The sequence below is a fragment of the Pteropus medius genome, unplaced genomic scaffold, assembly GCF_902729225.1.
Source record: "Pteropus medius unplaced genomic scaffold, Ma_sr-lr_union100, whole genome shotgun sequence".
In the NCBI taxonomy this organism is placed as follows: Eukaryota; Metazoa; Chordata; class Mammalia; order Chiroptera; family Pteropodidae; genus Pteropus; species Pteropus medius.
The window spans coordinates 42,969,201-42,988,567 of NW_024340849.1; the positions used below are offsets into that span (position 1 = coordinate 42,969,201).

General features: G+C 38.7%; 1 protein-coding gene and 1 pseudogene across 15 annotated transcripts in view; one reads left to right on the plus strand and one right to left on the minus strand.

Moving 5' to 3' along the window:
- Nucleotides 1–19,367, minus strand: part of DLGAP1 (DLG associated protein 1) — a 790,600-nt gene that overhangs the window by 225,763 nt on the left and 545,470 nt on the right. For all 15 annotated transcript variants that reach the window (XM_039845385.1, XM_039845427.1, XM_039845394.1 and 12 more), the window contains one exon: nucleotides 15,297–15,511. In XM_039845385.1, coding sequence (XP_039701319.1) covers nucleotides 15,297–15,511 — 215 coding nt within the window. The remainder of the gene's footprint in view (nucleotides 1–15,296; nucleotides 15,512–19,367) is intronic.
- Nucleotides 5,066–7,434, plus strand: LOC120588195 (tubulin alpha-1A chain-like; annotated as a pseudogene).

Below are 19,367 nucleotides of genomic sequence, written 5' to 3' on the forward strand. Positions count from 1 at the left end.
ATGCATCAGTCAGCTTGGTTTCTTCATATCCAGACACATTCCTCCTCTCTCATCTTTTGCCTCTGAGTAATTATTCAAATTCCAGGTTGTATCCTATCTCTTTCGTAAAACTATTCTTTGCTATTTCTACTTCATAATAACTTTTGTATTTTCTAAACAGTTACAGCACTTTTAATCTGAAGTAACATACATCATATTATTCTAAAACTTAAAAATAATTGCACAAAATTGTTTTCAACACTCTCAGTGGCACTTAATCACATATGCAGTAGAGGCAGAGACTTATATTTCACTTGTCTCCCTCAGGGAATGTAGCAGCATGAAAACTTTGATTTCTCTGGAAAGAATTGGTTGAGAGTGAGAAGACCTAAAACTTGCTGAATAGTTTAAGCAAGTCATTGCTCTTCTCTAGGCCTCCACTTTCCCATTTGTAATATCGTAGGGTTCGAATAAATCTCTAAGCTTCCTTCTAATTTTGCTTCTAAGATTTTTCTTCCATCTTATATCCAGAAAAAGGCTACATGAAGATAATGCTCACTGGCATACAGATAAATGTTTAAAAACTGGCTCTTTGGGAGGACAAATCACTGATTTGCAGGGTTTGTTGATTTCCTTGGTGTAGACCTTTCCGTCATGGCTAATATTAAGCTCTTAGGGTGACAAAACCAAGTGTAGAGTTGGGAAGAGATGCACACCAGTGGCTCTTTTTGGCTGATTAGACCAGCCAACCCTGTTGTGTGGTTCCTTTCAATGAAGAACAGCACAGTTTTAGGCTCGATGAACATGGCCAGCTATTTTAACTCCCAGTTTCTCTTACTCTAAAACTCCAACACAACCTTTCTTCACTGAGAGGAAGGGAACAAAGGAAACAACAAGAGAAAATGGTTCTGGGTTAATGGTTAATTTCAGGCTCTCCAGACATGAGCTCTTAGGTTAGCCCAATTTTCTCAGGTGCCTGTACCCACAGCAGAGTGTCCTCCTCTCTTGAAATCTGGCATAGGGATGATGCTACCGAGGTGATGGCAATTTCATATGCAGTTGGTAACTTGGATCTATGCCTAGAGCTCTCAGCTCTGCTTTTTCTGCAAAAGAGAAGTGGCCCAAAGACTAAAAGAAGTTCCTGAGCTGTAAGTCAGAAATGATGTCCAGATGGTAAAGACAGTCTTGTTCAGGGAAAAGTCCCCAGAGTTCCATGAGGCAGTGGGAGGAAGAAAGTTGGAGTGGAAAGCAGAAAGCTTGAGCTTAAGCCCAGTCCCAAGCTTGGCTCTACCTGACATTCAAAACCATGCAAAATCCTTGGTTTATCTGTAAAATGTTGGTTGATTTCAATTCTAAATTGCTCTGAGACGATTGGGTGGATCAAATGAGATATACTGAAAACACTCGATAAACTGTTACTTATAATTATTTATCTTGAAAAATAGGCTTGGAAGAAAATTAAAATATTACTAGTTATCAGGATACTAGTTATCAGGATCAAACATATTTACTCCTCATTGGTTTATTTGAGTTCACAAATAAATTTGAAGGAGTGATAAGTGGTTAATGTGATCATCAAGGAGGATGCTTCTCCAATTCTAACAAGAGTAGTTAATGCTGGTTTCTTATAACCACTCCTCTTCACCTAACAGGACTAGAGGAAACAGAGACTCCCCAGATGAACTGAGGGAAATATGCTAATTTTCAGAGTGTACGACAATACTAGGGATGGCTGCATAGATAGGCTGCATAGGTACACATGTTAATGTGTACCTGACAGACTGAGCTCTGAGTCTCCAGGTGGGCTGGTGGGCTGGCAATGCTAAGTAAGGTTGAAAAGGAACAGGGAGCCATTCAGAGAACCACAGTTTCAGAAGCAAAGAGAGGGTAAAGAGTCTGAGCAAGTACAGACATAGACAAAGGGTGTCGGGCAGATGTATGATGACAGTTCAACTCAGCAATTACAGATTCAAGCTACTCTGAGAAGCTCCTATTAAAGGTACCTTAGGCATACAAGGACTGTGTAATGGTGTTAGCGTTCATTCAGTATCTCCTCCAAGTGCTTTGCAAACATTACTTTAGGTAGTGTTTGAATCCCCTTCTACATGGGGGACAGAAAAAATAGAAAAGTCTGTGAGAAGGCTATACCTGCCTTGAGAAAGGTTTCAACACAGTGCTTCAGGAGTTCTTAAGAGGAAGGAATAATGGCTAACAGAGAGAAGTTTGAGAGTAAGATTAAAAAGAATACTTTTTTACTACTCTTCTCTCCCGTTAGATTGTAGTTCTATTCTGCTAGGAATGCTGACTACTAATATATCCCAATGCTTAGCACATAGTACATAGTAGATGGCCAAATATTTTTTTGATGGTAATAGCTCCATTTATGGAGCACTTAACACATGCTAGGCACTGTTCTAGGTGTTTCACACACATTATTTTATTAAATCTTCACAATTGCTCTTGAGGTGGGAAATATCATTATCCCTATATAACTGATGAAGAAATTGAGGCACTGAATAGTTAAATGATTTTCCCACAGTAACACATCTAGAAGTGACAGAGCTATGATTTTGAACCCAGCTAATCTTGCCCCAGAGCCTGCACTCTTGAGCAACATGCTACAGTGTCTTTTTTGAATGAATAGGAGATTCACCCCAGGGGTATAGGATAGGGACAGCATAAACAGGGGTCTTGAGGTATTATTACTGCTGTTCACCAAATACAGCCAGTGCTCCATTTTCTGGGCATATGATGGTATTGCACTTTTTTGCCTCTCAAATTTGTGGTCATGTAGTTAGCTTTAGCAATAAAATTTGAACAAAAGTGAAGTGTATCACTTCCAGGAAATAGTGCCCAATCCACTACATTCGTTTTCTAGGATTCAGTAACTATAGCAGCACCTACTTCCTCTCTTCTGGGTATTGGAGTAATTACAATGAGCAGAGCCTCCTGCCAGTTCATGATGGACACATACTGTGAACAAAAAACAAACTTTTGAGATTTTGAGCTTGTTTATTCACAGTGTAACCTAGCCTGTCCTAGCTAGTACATAAATTGGTACCAGAAATGTGGTACTCATGTAACAACAACAATAAAATACCCTAAAATATGTGGCTATGGTTTCAGGATTTGGTAGCAGGCAGCAAGGTAATTGTTATCAGAGGCAGAGGTGAATCACTTTTGTTTATAATAACTTGGAAGGTAGATAATGTAACTAATGAACTCATAACTCTAGCAGAAGTAGTTGTAAAACACAATGTTAACAGCATGTGTTGGTGTCTATGGGTAGCCTTCGACAAGTTGTTTCATTCACGGTTTGAAATAAACTCATAAAAGAATTGGTTAGATTGCAAGTAGAAGTGAAAGGGAATAAAAAAGTGCAAGATTGGAAAAAGCAACTGATTGCAACTCAATTTGTAAAAGGTAAACTGAGAAAGCCTTTGAATGATGAACACATGATAGAATCTACCCCTTGTGGCAATATTTAAATCAAGGATATGGCCACCTCACCCCATTGTCAAACCTGAGAAATAATCTTTGAATCCATTTTGTCTATGCATAAAGTCCTCAACAGCATTCCAGAGTTTCACAATGGGAATGAAGATACAGGTAAGTAAATCCTTTTGATTAGATAAAATGATTCAGAAGAAAGAGCAGCTAATAAGTTGATAAGCTGAGAGTATCTGAGAAACAGAGAGGCATGGGGGTGGGAAAGCAAACAAATAGAAAGCTATGCTGCCAAAAGATCCACAAGCCTAAATTACAAGACATGGTAATAAGAGCAGTCCTAAAATGTCTCTTGGGCTCCAATGAGCACACTTTCCCTGATGTGTGCTTTGGATATGGTCACGGAAGATAAAAGAAATGGAAGGTTCTTGTGGAGCAGGGAACTGGGACACATGGAGAACAATGAACAAGGAAATTGTTCCCAGGAAGGAGAATTGCAGCCTAATCAACAAACAGTCCTCTCCCAGGTAGTGAGCCTGAACATTTTACCCAGTAGGATTGCAGAATTGCTGTCGACCATTGACTACTGTTATCTCTCATCTTCTTTTTGAGTAGGAGTGTTCATTGTAGATGTTTTGTCTTTGTCTTGCCATTATATTGGGTGTGGGAGGAAGATAGTTTGTCTTTTTGAGTTGTAGGTCTTCAGATGCAGAGGAGCCACATCTGGACCAGATGCAGGTATTACAGTGTATCATTCCCTGCTGTACAGACTATCACACATCATCCACAGACCACAAACTCTGATGTTGATACGGTTAAGATAGGACCAGAATAGGGTATTTGGGTTTTCTCCCTTTGATGATGATGGTGGGGCATAAATATATTTTGCTTGTGGGAGAGCGAGTGAGCCAAATATTTGTTGCTCAGAAGTTAGAATTTGGTAGTCATTATTGCTGCTTAACAAATAGTGTTTTGTGTGTTCTTGTTCTGAGCAAATGGTGAGATCGCCTTCTCTGCCCTCTTTATAGATGTTGCCATGCCACTAGCTTTTGCCCATAAAATGGGGATGCAGGTGACCTGGACCACTTGCAAGTGGAAGCATAAAGACCCTGTGCTCTTGGTAATTTGGGGAGCCTTTGTTGATGTGGTGCATCCACACCCTGGTGCTGCATGCCCATGGCGAGCTTTGTTTCCTACTGACCCAAGATGAACATGTAGCATGAGCAAGAAATAAGTTTTTGTGGTTAGTAGCCTCTCTGATTTGTTTTTTTTTCACTTTCTGCATAATCTAGCCTATCCTGATTAGCACAGTGCTGAAGCGAGCAAAATACGTCCTAAGAACAATGAGTAGTTCTATTTGATCAAAGCATAGAATCCTTGTAAGCGAACAGCAAAAAAAGGAGATCACAAAGAATAATGGAGTCTTATTGTGAAACTCTAAATGCTGTTGGGGACTATGTGCGTAGACAAAATGGATTTAGAGATGATTTCTCAGTAACCTGGTAAAAAGTTTATAGAAGGAATTGTTGCTGAAAGAGGCTTGTGGCAGCAAGACAAATTGGTCCATTGCAATCATTCAAGTAAGAAAGAGTAAGCCCTAAAGCTTGAAGAAGTAAGAGGTGAACTGCAGAGTTCAAGACTGAATTTAGGAAACTGGTATTTCAGATGACAGAAATGAGGAGTCAGGAAGAGAAGTGATGTACTTCAGGAGTAGTGAATTATTTGGGTCATTGTACATGATGAGAATACAGTACCAGTCTTATGTTGAAGTCTTAGACTCCATGAGCTGGAAAAATCTCATACAGGTATTTTGTCTTTTCCACACAAGTTTTCCAGCAGAATTAACAAAGTTCTCAGAGAAATATAGTTCAGATTGTTTTAAAAGATGCCTGGAGCAAGTTCTCTTATATTGACCACCTAAGAGTCACACTGTAAGAAGCAACAACCTCTGCTCTTCCTCTCAGCAATCTGTTCAGCAGCCTCAAAGCAGCAACCATGCGTGAGTGCAACTCCATCCATGTTGGTCAGGCTGCTGTTCAGATCAGCTATGCCTACTGGGAGCTCTACTGCCTAGAATACAGCATCCAGCCTGATGGCCAGATGCCAAGTGACAAGACCGTTGGGAGCGGGGAGATGACTTCAACACCTTCTTCAGTGAGACAGGTGCTGGCAAGCATGTGCCTAAGAGAATGTTCGTAGACCTGGAACCTATGGTCATTAACGAAGTTCGCACTGGCACCTACCACCAGCTCTTCCACCCCGAGCAGCTCATCGCAGGCAAGGAAGATGTTGCCAGTAACTATGGTCGCGGCCACTATGCCTTTGCAAGGAAATCTTTGACCTTGTCTTGGATCAAATTTAGAAGCTGGCTGACCAGTGCATAGGTCTTCAGGGCTTCTTGGTTTTCCATAGCTTTGGTGGGGGAACTGGTTCCGGATTCACCTCCTTGCTGATGGAATGTCTCTCTGTTGATTATGGCAAGAAGTCTAAGCTGGAGTTCTCCATTTACCCAGTCTTCCAGGATTCCAAAACTGTAGTTGAGCCCTACAACTCCGTCCTCACTGCTCACACTACCCTGGAGCACTCTGATTGTGCCATCGTGGTTGACAATGAAGCTATGTATAACATCTGTTATAGAAATCTCGACATTGAACTTCCAACTTATACTAACCTGAATAGATTGACAGGTCAAATTATATCCTCCATCACTGCTTCCCTGACATTTGATGAATGTTTATCTGACACAATTCCCGACCAACCTAGTGCCCTATTCCCGCATCCACTTCCCTCTGGCCACATATGCCCCTGTCATCTTTGATGAGAAAGCCTACCATGAACAGCTTGCTGAAGCAGATCGCCAATGTGTGCTTTGAGCCAGCCAACCAGATGGTACAACGTGACCCTCACCATGGTAAATACACGGCTTGCTGCCTGTAGTACCGTGGGGACGTGGTTCCCAATGATGTCATTGCTGCCATTGCCACCATTAAGACCAAGTGCAGCAACTAGTTTGTGGACTGGTGCCCCACTGGCTTCAAAGTTGACATCAATTAACAGTCTCCCACTGTCGTGCCTGGTGGAGACCCAGCCAAAGTACAGTGAGCTATGTGTGTGCTTAGCAATACTTCTGAGGCCTGGGCTCGTCTGGACCACAAGTTTGAGCTGATGTATGTCAAGTGTGCCTTGTTCACTGGTATGTGGGTGAGGGCATGAAGGAAGGGGAGTTTTCTGAGGTCCATGAAGACATGGCTACCCTTGAGAAGGAATATGAGGAAGTTGGTGTGGATTCTGTTAAAGGAGAGGGTGAGGAAGAAGTGGAGGAATACTAAAGTTAAAATGTCACGAAGGTGCTGCTTTTATAGAGAAGCTTATTCTACTTTAAACATTGAAAAGTTGTGATTTAATCAGTTAATCTGTATGTAGCAGTGTATACTCTCATATACAATTACTGGCCTATGCTTTAAAACACGATGCTTTGTTACAGACCTAGCCTGTCCATTTCTCTGATGGGTTTGAATAAAGTATTCACTGTCTTAAGAAAAAATAAAGATGCTTGCAAAAGTTTCTCTCAAAATTCACAAATTAATTTATTCAGTAATTAATAACTGTATAGTTAGAAGTTCTTCCTTGCAGCTAACCTAAATTCCTTGGGCTACTGTCTTGATCTCATTTCCTCCTGTTTTATATATAGGAATGTTGATGGTTTTGCTATTCTATATGCATCCTCTGTAAAGGTAGATTTATTTAGGACGTACACCCAGTCTGCTTCCAAAAAGTGTTAGAGGCAGCTCCTAATGTGTCTGCCTAGGCTTTCTTCTAAAGTAGCTTTTCTCATTCCTGCATAGTGCGCTGCCATATGAAGTGCATGAGGTGGATTCCTCTACTGATATAAAATAAAAGCGAAGCTAATAATTTGAACTATGCTGACAAAATAGTAACCTGAAATTAAGACCAAAAAAAGGGAAAAAAAGCTCTCATGCCAAGTGGATTTTTCTGAACAGAAAATATTCTGGACAAAATGATCAACTTTAATATCACCAGCCTCTGAATTTTAAGTTTTTTTCCTTTCTATAGTGCCTGCTTTTGCCATTTTTAGATTCTAGAGGATATCTACATATAGTAAGTCCTTGATGTTGTCAATAGGTTCTGCAATTTTAAGCAAAAGAACCCATAACAAAACTAATTTTACCATAGGCTAATTGATATAAACAAGAGTTAATTTTCTACAGCACCTCTTCAATGATATAATGAAATGACGATTGAGTGAAATGACATTATTCAAGGACATGCTGTCTTCTAAAATATATATATGTATATAAAAATATGTATTTATATATGTGTATATATAATATTCATATTATACATATATAGGTGTGTATACATATATTTATTTTCCTTGACCTTGGAAAACCGTATTTTAGTAAAACATTTAACAAATTTATTGAAACCAAAGTATAAATGTCTCACGCAGTACCTCAATATTAAAAGTACTGAATGTTTGTTACGTGAATAAATAAGTGAGTGATTACGTGAATACAATTTCTGATTGTAATCAGGGTGTTCTCATTTACCTGGTTGTGTTTACTTTAAAGGAACATGGATATTAAATGGGAGAAATGTTAGCTAGCAGACAGACAGAGTAAAGGAATTTTAAGGCTCTTTGCAAACAGAAGTCTTCCTGGTAGGAATGGGTAGCATTTTCAATCAGGACTACCTAAAGAGAGTGAGGAATCTTAGTTTCCAGAACCCTCTTCAGGGTTTCTCCACTGTTTTGGGGGGCTTGTTTACACAGACAGACATAGTCAGGTCATATGAAAAAGACTCAGGTTATACACTGCATAGGCATGGAACAGATACAGGTTATTTCAGCAGTCCTGACCAAGCTGAGCCCAGGCTCTAAGAGGCCATCATCTCTCCCTGTGACTTCCATCAGCCAACACCTCCTTTATCTCTGATCCTTTGGTCCTTTGGTCCTTCCTTCCTTCACTCCAGGCCAACACTGGGCCAAAACATTCTCAAGGTCTTTCCTGTTTTAGATGCATATCTGCCTGATTGCATTTCCGGATCAGAATTTACCTCACTGCAGCCTCTGACATCTCCCTCAAATCAACTGCATTCTGAGAATCCGCTTCTCAGTTATCCATTCCCAGTTTATCTTTCTCTTCTCCTCCATTTTTAGCTCCCTTTTACACAGCTCATCTCTGCAGTTTTGTTTAGTTATCATTCCACTCAGCTTTTTATCCTTTCTGCTTTCAGCACCTGGGCTTGAATTGTAGCTCTGACATTTAGTTGACATATAACCTTGGACAAGTTATTTAATTTCCCCTGAGAAATAGATTTTTAAAGTTGGGGCAATCTCATCTATAGAGTTGTGGCGATTTAAAAAAAAAAGGAATGTGAAACCGTTAGCACTCACTCAGGCACTCAGAACCTCATTCACATTTAAATCTCTTGCCCATGTTTTAAATTTTTAAAGTCTCATTACTTCTCTCTAAAAATATCTGAATTTTCTTTCATTTTTCCCTCACCTCTCTCAAAGGCACACAGGTAGCTATTTCCTCTTTGAGGTCATGATCGTTGTAGGTACAGTTTAATCTATACAGGTTTCCTTCCTAAGCACGCTTTTACATAGTAAGTGACCAGGATATGGTACAGATTACATTACTCACACATGCTCGACTCATTTGCAGGAGAGTATTCATACTCTAAAGAGGGACCGATTTTTTTTTTTTTTAAACTGGGCATGGCGCTCAGGGGCTGAATATAATAGGCAGTTTCTTATATCAGTTTTTGATTGTTTTGTGTTTTAACCAGGTTTATTTCTAGCAGGGGTTTGAAAGGTATTCAGATAATTTGTCTATGAGCAAGTGAACGAGTTTCTCTGTTTTAAACTTTTTTTATTTCTTATTTTGGAAAGTAGCAAGGAAATATGGGAGGATAGAGGACAATAGAAGAAAGTATTATGATCGGAGAAGGATGAGAAAATATCCTGAGTCTATATCTCTTGAGGACATAGGTTTACAATTTTGCACCTTCAGGTTGTGTTATTTTGTTTGCCCTCCCATTGTAAGGAGCATTTGTTGTTATATGTTACAATTATACTGAGGGATAGGTAGAGAGGCATGACAAAACATTTGGGGAAAGTGAGAACAAAGCAAAACAGAAACATTTCATACACTTAGGAGAAAGATGGGCTGACATACATTACCATGTTCTTAAATATGGTTCACATCCTCAGGAAAAAACATCCCCATGCTCCCATTTTTGTATCCACCAACCCCTCCTTTTTTGGGAGAAGGGAAGGAACATGAAGAACCGTAGGTGGGTTAGGAGGGGCATGTGGAATGGAGGAACCAGCAGAGGACACAGTGTGTCTAGAGAGAAAAAAGGGAGAAATAAACTCATACAAAGATCACCGAAAAAAGAGACTTCAGCAAGAGGCTACAGTTTTGGATTCCTGAAGTAGAGCTGACTCATGTTAAATCTTTAGAATTAAAAGTGAAGAAGAATGCCCTATCTCTTCTCAAATTATGTTATTTATCAATATGGAGGCAGTATAGTTAGCCGAGGGATGTTCCTTCTCCCCTCCAGATTGCGGCTTTGAAATTTTTCCTTAGTCCTTTACTCAGGCTTCTCCCTGAGGCTCTGGAATTTCTCCCTTGTCCTTTACTCAGCCTTCTCCCTGTTTTGACTCTATGAGAAACAAGCTAAGGCCAGAGATGGAATAGAAGGCCTTGCCCTCCCCTTTCTCCCAAACCTGGGAGGCAAGATGGATGGCCTTGGGACATCCTCTCCCTTGCAGGATAAGGCTCCAGCATCTTTCCCTTGTCCTTTGCTTAGCTTTGTCTAATCATAATACCCTTATAACATCACCTATATTACAAGTACCACAACTCCAGGCACCCACCTCCCAGGAAAAACAAAAGCCCTAATCCAGACAGCTCCGGGCGACCGGCTCTCAGAGTTCGCCCACACTTTCCTCTTAAGTGTGTACTTCGGCTTTAATAAAACGCACTTTCCTGCTTTCTGCTTGTCCTGTCCTTGAATTCTTTCTCACGAAGTAAGACAAGAACCTGGTCACTGGAGCTCCGCGTCAAGGTCCCTTCTTGGACTCCCGCCCCGTGGAGCTCTTTGGCATTAATACGACTTTCTTTTGTCTTTAAAAAGTGAAATGCCAGTTCTTCTGAGCCTCATTGTTATAATTATACACATCAGTGCTGAAAGATTCCTCAGAGACCATGTAGACAAGGGACAGCACCCAGAACATTTCTGCTCAGTGAGAAGTGGTGGCCGGAGCACTGTGTTGGGAGGCGTTTTGAGCCTTGGGGATAGGCTGCTCGGCGGGAAGGGTGCAGGGATCCATTTTAGGTGGCATCAGCTAATGTTGTCTGCCGTGGGTCTAGCCAGAGAGTTGTTATGGGAGCCATCTACGTGGTGACATCCCTGATAACAGCCCAAGCCTCTCATTTAACTGGTGTGGGGGAAGCTCAGAGACATCAGCCTAGTTGCTAAAAGCCACAAAGCTATTTAGTATCTTACCAATTTATTAAAAAAATAAAAATAAAAAAATAAGGTTCAGGATTTCAGGATCAGAGAAAAAATGAAGAGTAAGAGAACTAACCATTCTGAATACAAAAAATTATCTGCCTTAAAGGCTCTTAGGATGGAAAACAAACCTTCCTGAAGCCTTTTGTTAGACACTATCAAAATTGTTAGAAGCTCGGACTGGTTCTCTCCAGAGCCAAATGTGCACAAAAGCCTGAGGCCTTCTCGCTAATTTCAGAGAAATTTTCGAGTCTATAATGTTAGAGACTATTTCTTCCAAAAGAAAATTTTTCTTCACACTTGAATGAAGAGGTAAAGAAGTAGGAAGAGATTTTTAAAGTGTTATTTGCCTAGGATTAATGGACATTTGAATTTAATTTTAGAATCTTTAAAATGACAGCTTGCATAATATTATTTTAAAAAAGTTCTTCCCCTCTACAGTATATTGAAAAGAAAAGGTCCAAAGAGGATTTGGACATGGTTTTAACTAATTATGGTAGCAGGCAATAGTCTCAGTTTCAGAATAAATAACACATTATAGCAAATCCAAGTAAAAGACTCAAATCCTTTAACAGAGCCAAGCTGTGGTGACATGCTTTGAGAAAATATGGTCCCCAAATCTCTCCTCTACTTGCTTGAGAATTTACTATTAAACATTCAGAAATTATTTTTGAAAATAATAATATTTTTGTGTAATATGTCATTTCAAGTTCACTGTTAGCTAATAATAAAGGAAGAAGGGAAGGCTAGTGGTGAGGTAAAGGGATTTATTATTAGCTGTGGAAGAAGAGATGAGAGTGAAAAAAATAATAGTCCTCAGAGTAGCTACAGGAGTTTTACAGTCCAGAGATGGAGTTTGTGTCTCAAGACTACCTACTTCTGACTCTAGAATGTTCCACTCGGTTTAGCCCTAATATACCTGAAGACACAATAACTAACATTAAGGAGCTAATGAAAACCACCCTCATAAACAAACTCTCTAGGCGTCTTTGGAAAATAGAAAAGAAAAAAAGAAAAGAGAAAAACAATGTAAGAAAGTGTAGGAGTACCTTCTCTCCAACATTTCTGAGAGAAGATGGGGGTTGAAAACCTCAAACAAAATGTTGCCCCAATCTCACTTGGCTAATTTTAGTTATCTTGGTTCATGGCTATGATTCATCCTTAAAGCTGTGAATTGCTGAGGAGGAAGGAGGAAAAAAAAATGACTTAAATGTCAAAGAAGTAGGAACAAAAAATACAGTTTCTTTTTTGGGGAACTAGAATTTTAGGATATGGGGATCTTTTTTCTCATGAGGGACTGAATGCTTTAAACTTCTAGAAAAATAATGATCTCCAGTCAAAACATCATCAAGGAATAAAAGACAGCATTGATTATGAGTGATGTCATATCTGAATTTTTTCCTCTACGGCGTACTTTCCTTTTCTCCTTGTGTCCCTTTTTAAATCCCATTAAACTAGAAATCACTAATAATCATATGTAGTTGAATATGATAGAAGCTTAATATGTAAACTGTAATTCAGAATGGAACTCCTCAAGCAGGTGAGGGAGAAATGAATGGAGACAAACAGAACTATGAGAAATAAGTCTGGAGAATGGGATGGCAGCACAGAGAAGAAAGGTATGTTTGCATGGCCAGATGTCGTCTTGCCTGCTAAAGTAAGGATCAGACTGGTACCAGTCTGTGGCCTGTTAGGAACTGGCCTCACAATCGGAGGTGAGCAGCAGGTGAGCCAGTGAAGCTTCATTTGTATTTGCAGCCACTCCCCAGCGCTAGCATCACCACCTCAGCTCCACCTCAGATCATTGGGCATTAGATTCTTGTAGGAGCACCGGTCCCTGGTGCCAGAAAGCTTGGGGACTGCTGTGCTAATGAATAAGGGACAATAGAGATGGTTTGGTGAAACCCCATCCTAAATCAAGAAAAAAAAGGTTTTCAATTTACTAAGTGTCCTCTAGTAAACTGGTTATCATTTTGAGTGTCCACAGGTTTAGAAGAAGAAAATAGAAGTCACTAACTCATACTCAGTTGAATGACTAATTTCACTGTCTGAAATGCTGACCCTTTCTACCATCAGCTTAGCCACTATCTACGTTTTGAACTCTTTATGACCTTAAAACTTCTGAGCAGTAATAGAAATATATGATGGTTATAAAAATAGGATCCAGGGAATGAAAGAGTTCCAATGACTTCAGAGCAGATTCCCTACAGCCCTGAAGCTCTGAGGAGAGTAGCTCCAGGGCACAGTTGTGAACTTGATTTCTGCACATACTCCTATCCTTAGCTTCCTCAGAGCACTCTACTCACCTTCCTTATGGCTCTGCTCCTTTCTGTTGTTCTCATACCTGGATACTACTGTGAATAGCAGCAATCACTGTATCTCTTCACCCAGCTGATGTGACAAATGCATCTCGGTAGATAAACTAACAGAATATTAAGGAGGTAGAAGGGACTGTGGAGGTTGTAGAGTCCTACTACTTGGTTTACATATGGGAAAACTGAGACCTTGAAGATCCAAGTGACTTTCTGGCTCAAAGCATTCCCTCTTTTGTGTCTTTTAGAAGATGCCAATTAATGCCTGTGGTCGTGACTACCTAATATTGTCTCTAATAGAGATACTTTAAAGTTCATAAAAAATATTTGCCAGAAGGATCCTTGGCCACTCTCATTTCATGCCACTTTGGCCCACTGCCTTAATTTTCTGAGCTCCTGCGAGGTGTGCCAAAGTGCAGTGAAGACCTGTTTCATTTGTCATTTCCATGATCAACTCTTACCTTATATGGCAGTGTTATGGGCTGTGTTTCTCACACATACATGTTGAAATCCTAAACCCCAGTACCTTTACTTGGAAATAGGGTCTTTGGAGGTTTAATTAAGTTAACATGAGGTCATGGGGAGGGTCCTAATACCTTGTGATTGTTGTCATAAGAAGACAGCCACTTGAAGACAAAGGCAGAGAATAAAGTGCTGCAGCTACAAGTCAGGGAATGCCAAGGATGGCAGGCCACAACCGGAAGCTAAGAAGAGGCAAGGAAGGATTGTCTCCTACTGGTTTCAGAAGGAGCATGGCCCTGCTGAGACCTTGATTTCAGACATCTGGCTTCCAGAACTGTGAGATAATAAATTCCTATTGGTTCAAGCCACCCAGTTTGTAGTACTTTGTTACGGCAGCCCTCGGAAACGAGTACATGCGGAAATAAAGGCAAAGAGGAGGGCACCTGGGGCCAGAGGAAAGGAGGGAGACCTTCTTCACTTGAGCTAGTTTACTAATATCATTTATTGAAATGATCCAGAATGGTTTCACATGATGTTTTGAAAAAAAAAAATTGATGTAGGGACTCTTCCTGCCCACTTTCTTAAAAATGTAATGCAAGTTGCTATTTAATTAAATCTCCATCATAGAATAGTCAGATGATTTTCAGTGTTCTAGGTTAATAATCGAGTTTATTTTCCTTACTCTGATGGTTGTGGTCTTTTTCTGTTTTACTTATTTTGTCATTAATATTTTATTTTGTAGTGTAGCATAAATGCATGAATAGTAATGTGTATTTCTTCAAAATACGTAATCAAAGGCATTTAACAAACACTAACTATCTGTGATATATTTTTCAGGTACAAATGATGATCTACATGATGTTATGTTCCAAGGCTCTGATTTACTCTCTGTAAATAGCATTAAAAATTAAAGCTGGCCTTGCTTAAAATAATCAGTTTCATAGTTTCTTTTGTAAAGCTATTCTGTTTACAAATAGCATTAATGGAGGTAAGGATACTTATCATGATATTTTTCAAAAGAAAAAAAATTTTAAGGTCCAACAAAATATAATATGTATTGTGTGCCCAAGTTTGAAAACAATCAAGAACCTTCACATATCATCCAATTTTCAAGCGTAGCCACATTCCATAAGCTCCCCCAAGATAATCTGCTCTCTTATGTTACTCAATTATCTGAAAAATTCAAATGTCTTTTAAGGAAGATTTCCCTCATAAAATTAATGGTTGAACAAATGTTGGGATAGATGGATCTTCTCATTAACCAAAAATCTTAATTCCTTTCAGAAGCCATTTTGGATTATTTCGAACTCTTCTTGGAGGTTGGAGGTTCAGCTTATGATCCATGCAGAGTACACCGGGATGCCCGTGTCTTTGAAAGCACTGGGATATACAAGTCAGACCCAATGTGGAAATTAATCAACCAGTCAATGCATAATAATTCTCCATCTGTAGAATGTTTTCTGCCCCATTCCTCTAGGAGAAACATAATCTGATCCTAGGTAATAATACAAGGAACTGGATTAGCAGAAGTATAGAGTTAGAAACACTTACTTGAGTGTGGTGAGTTCTGTAAGGGATGGCTGAGTAGCCTTGAGATAGCTTTCTCTTCGTGCAGCAACTTTGGGAGAAGGCTTGGGACTTGTGTCTGAGTCGCCACTATCTTCATCTCCCATGGCCTTGATGTAGCTGCCACTCCGCATTCTTCGGCAGGGAATTTCATCATCTTTACCTCGAGGGGTATACCCTGTCCATTCATCTTGAGGAACCTATTTGGATATAAAACAGATTATTCATTTTTTATAAAGTCTTACATTATTCTTTTCTTTCCTTCTTTTTGGTATGACTCTGAATATGGGTAATACAGATAATTATCTAAAACTTTAGACATTAACTTTTCAGTAATGGTATTTTACTATAATTGGTTTAAAAATATTTTGAATACATGCAAATCCATGCCTCATTTTTTTAAAAAAAACCTGCATATTAGAAAAAATTAAAATCATTGGTCCTGATTTACTAGTTCTCACTTTTCTCATGCTGACAACAACTGAGTCAGGCATAAGAATGCCATTGGAACAGAGACTGGTTTTATTTGAGCTTTTCGATAATTTGTTTTCAATTGCCATTTAAAATTCAAGAATGTTTCTGTTTTATCTACCTCTTCTCTGAACCTTCTATTTCTGCCATCTCGTATCCAATCTCTTTTCTTCCTAAATCAGTGGTTTATACCAACTACATTGATTTCTCAATCACCTATTCTGTCTGGACCCTTCTTAATTTGGATTTGGCCTCCATAGATTTGCTTAAAGCACTCTTTAACGGTTTCCAATGATTTCCTCATGAAAGCTGGTGGCATTTTCTTAATTAAAATATTTTTGGCCTCACACACACACACACACACTTTTAAGAGTTTTCTTCTTACCTGGTATAGCTACTACTGTACTTATTTGAACTGTTCATTTTGCTTTGCTGGATCCTACTCTAAGTTCCTAATTGTATATCATATAAGATAACGTTCCGAGTACACTGCTCTTCTTCCTTTCTACAATCATTTCTGTTGACTTCAGCAGAGCACTACACTATGTTACACGGGCTTCTTTATGACTTTCTCTTCAGTTCTTCTTAGATTGTCCACTGCAATGTGGACTCAACCTAGGGTCTCATTTCTCCTCCATTTGATAGAAGAAATGCATAATTATCACTTTTTATACCCATTAAGAAGTAACGAATAGCCTATAGTACACAAGGCTTAATTAAGAAAAGATGGGGAAGTCTGGTTCTTGCCCTGAACGTGTTTGTAATAGAGATGAAAAGACAAAGCATAAACAGATTTGGGAACAGTTCCAAATCAACTTCTTAGCAAGTTTAAGATATGGTGCCATAAATGGAGTATGCACAAAAAGACATTAGAAAGATAAATTATCAGTAATGGTGATGAAGGAGTTTCCAGGAAGGGTTTCCTGAACTGTCCAGGTTTGTAACGAGAGGGTAAAAAGGTATTTAATATTTTAATGATTATCCATTAGATTATACAGTGTTACATTAATAACATTTAACTATGTGAAGAAAACTTGCCTATGGGTTCTTATTTCATCAACACAACAACTCTGCATTTTTCTATGTTTCTTGGATGATAAGCAGAAGCTCAGACAGCTTAAGAAATTTGCCAAAGAACACATAGTTTATAAATGGCAGCACTGGGAGTCAAAGCATTTTGGTTTAACATCAAAGACTGGAATTTACTTAATCTCGACTTTATAATTAATAACATGAATCTTAAAATTTAAGTGTTAAGAAAATTGTCCACAATGTTACGTACATATATTAGACATATTTCTAAATGTTTTAGGTTCTAAGAAGTGAGAATAGATGTTTCACTAAAGAAAATCCACTACTCTTTCCCTCTTAAATTATAAATTTATTTATATAATTTGAAAGTTTATGTCTAGAAAAATTAGACTGTAGAGATGCTACCACTCATGGATCTGAAAACAGTGGTCTATAGCTTCTATTTCTGAAAAGTATGGATAAAGTATGAGTAAGCTTCACTGAGCAGCTTATTCATTTTATTAAATAAATTCTTATACTGTGCTCCCTAGGAGCAGCCATTGTTCTAAATGCTTTATAAATGTTAACTCATTGGATCCACACAGCTGAGGGGTAGTGTTATTATTATGCCCATTTTACAAATGAGGAAACTGACGTTATGTAACTCATCGAAAGCCCAGCTATGAAGGTCAGGGTTCCAAACCAGCAGCTCCTGGGCCTTGCTGCTGACCACTGTTTGATTCTGTCCCTCTAGAATACGATTAGTGAAACCTGGAGAACTGAACAATTATAGTCCCATGCCACCTTCATAATCTAGCACATCTGATGCATTTGCCATTTATTAGTTATGGTAGTAACAATGTCGAGTTTTTATTTTTTAGCTAAAAAGCATCAACATCACCATAGCAATGAGGGAGGTTTCTTAGGGAAATTATAAATGTTGAGAACAGTCTTGTTTTCTTCAGTTGGTAGATGACTCACTGCAAAGATAGGATCATGTTCAGAACCTCATTATTGGCTTAGCAATTACATTTTATAAATCGATTTAGTTCGGCTAAGGGTCATAGATGATGCATATAACTGCTGTTTCTCAGTACTGATGCGTAGTTCATACGCATTACTCTCTGATACGTCAGAGACTAAGGACAAACTTATTAGCTCCTACCACTTATGAAACAAAACATAGCAAATTTCTGTTTGAATGTTTTTTTCCAAAGTTATTTTATGGTAGGAACTTGGACTTGTACTAGAAACAGGCTGTGATTATTGCAAAGAGAACCAGCTGGGAAGTATTTAATCAGTATATCTTTCAATTAAACGTAGTTTTCAAATAATAGCAGCTAAGAAGTTGTATGAAAGTAACTTAGATCAGAATGGAATTTAAAAATTAATACACTATTTATACACCTAAGGGTAGTCTAGAGCAAGATTACATATAAAACAATTCAGAAATCAGTTCTAGGAAAAATGTAAAGAAACGAAATCAGGACTTTAGAGAAGAAAAATACTGTTGCTGTAGTTGAGTCACAGTTTTTATTCCAAGTCTCTTAAACTCTAAAGCAAAAGGAAAGAGTGTGGTCAGGTACATAGCTTTCAAAGAAAGCATACCAGTTTGTAAGGTTCCTAGACAGTGAAATGTTACTCCCCTTTGGAAAGAAAAAAAGACTCATGTGGCTACAGCTAGCTACTGTGATCCAGTCAAAAGTTGCTGTGTCTTTCTGCTTCAGTTGCACAGAGAAAAAGGATTTAGGGAAATACAAAGAAACAATTAACTTTGCAGCTGTCTGAGAAAGCCTTTATTATTACTGGTCCTAGCAGTTTAGGGGAATGGAAGGCTTGGTAAGAGAAAGAAGCTAGAGCAGATAGAAAAGCAGCCTGGTCACTTATTGATGACTAGCTTGCAAGTTATCCTACCAGCTTAGGGGGCGGGCCCAACAAATATTAAAAACCAATAATAAAATCAATCTAATAAAAGTTAGGTTTAACAATAGTTATGGTTTAGAGAAAAAGAGGATGTTTGCTTTTTAATGCATGTGGGTAAGCATTAAAGATTCAATAGAGAGGTTTATTTTTGATATAGTGAAATGAGGATTAGTGTGCATTTTTTAATTTCAGGTATAACCAGCCTGTAACTTAAACTATGTGTTTTCATTCAGAAGTATAGAAGACCTACCTCTGACCAAGGAATGACCATAACTAAGAGCTATCACCCTTTTATTATGGGCTAAGGATGTTTTCCTAATTGAAATAGTATCATGGGCACTGAATGATGAGCCATTCTAATGAGGGCTGTAGTCTATTCAGGCACAGAACAAGAGAAAATTAAACACCACTTAATAAGGCATGCTTACATATTCTAAGTCTCCCTCCCTCCTTCCTCTCTCCTTTTCTTTACTTATGCAAGTATTTTTTGTTTATCTTCCAGCCATGACCTGACTGCCAGGAATATATAGCAGTAAACAATACAAACGTTGATCTGATACTATTGAGCTTATATTCTAGAAGGAGAGCAGGCAGATGTAGATAACAGAGGTAGATAATAGTATACCAATAAATGAACAAGTTAGTTTCAGA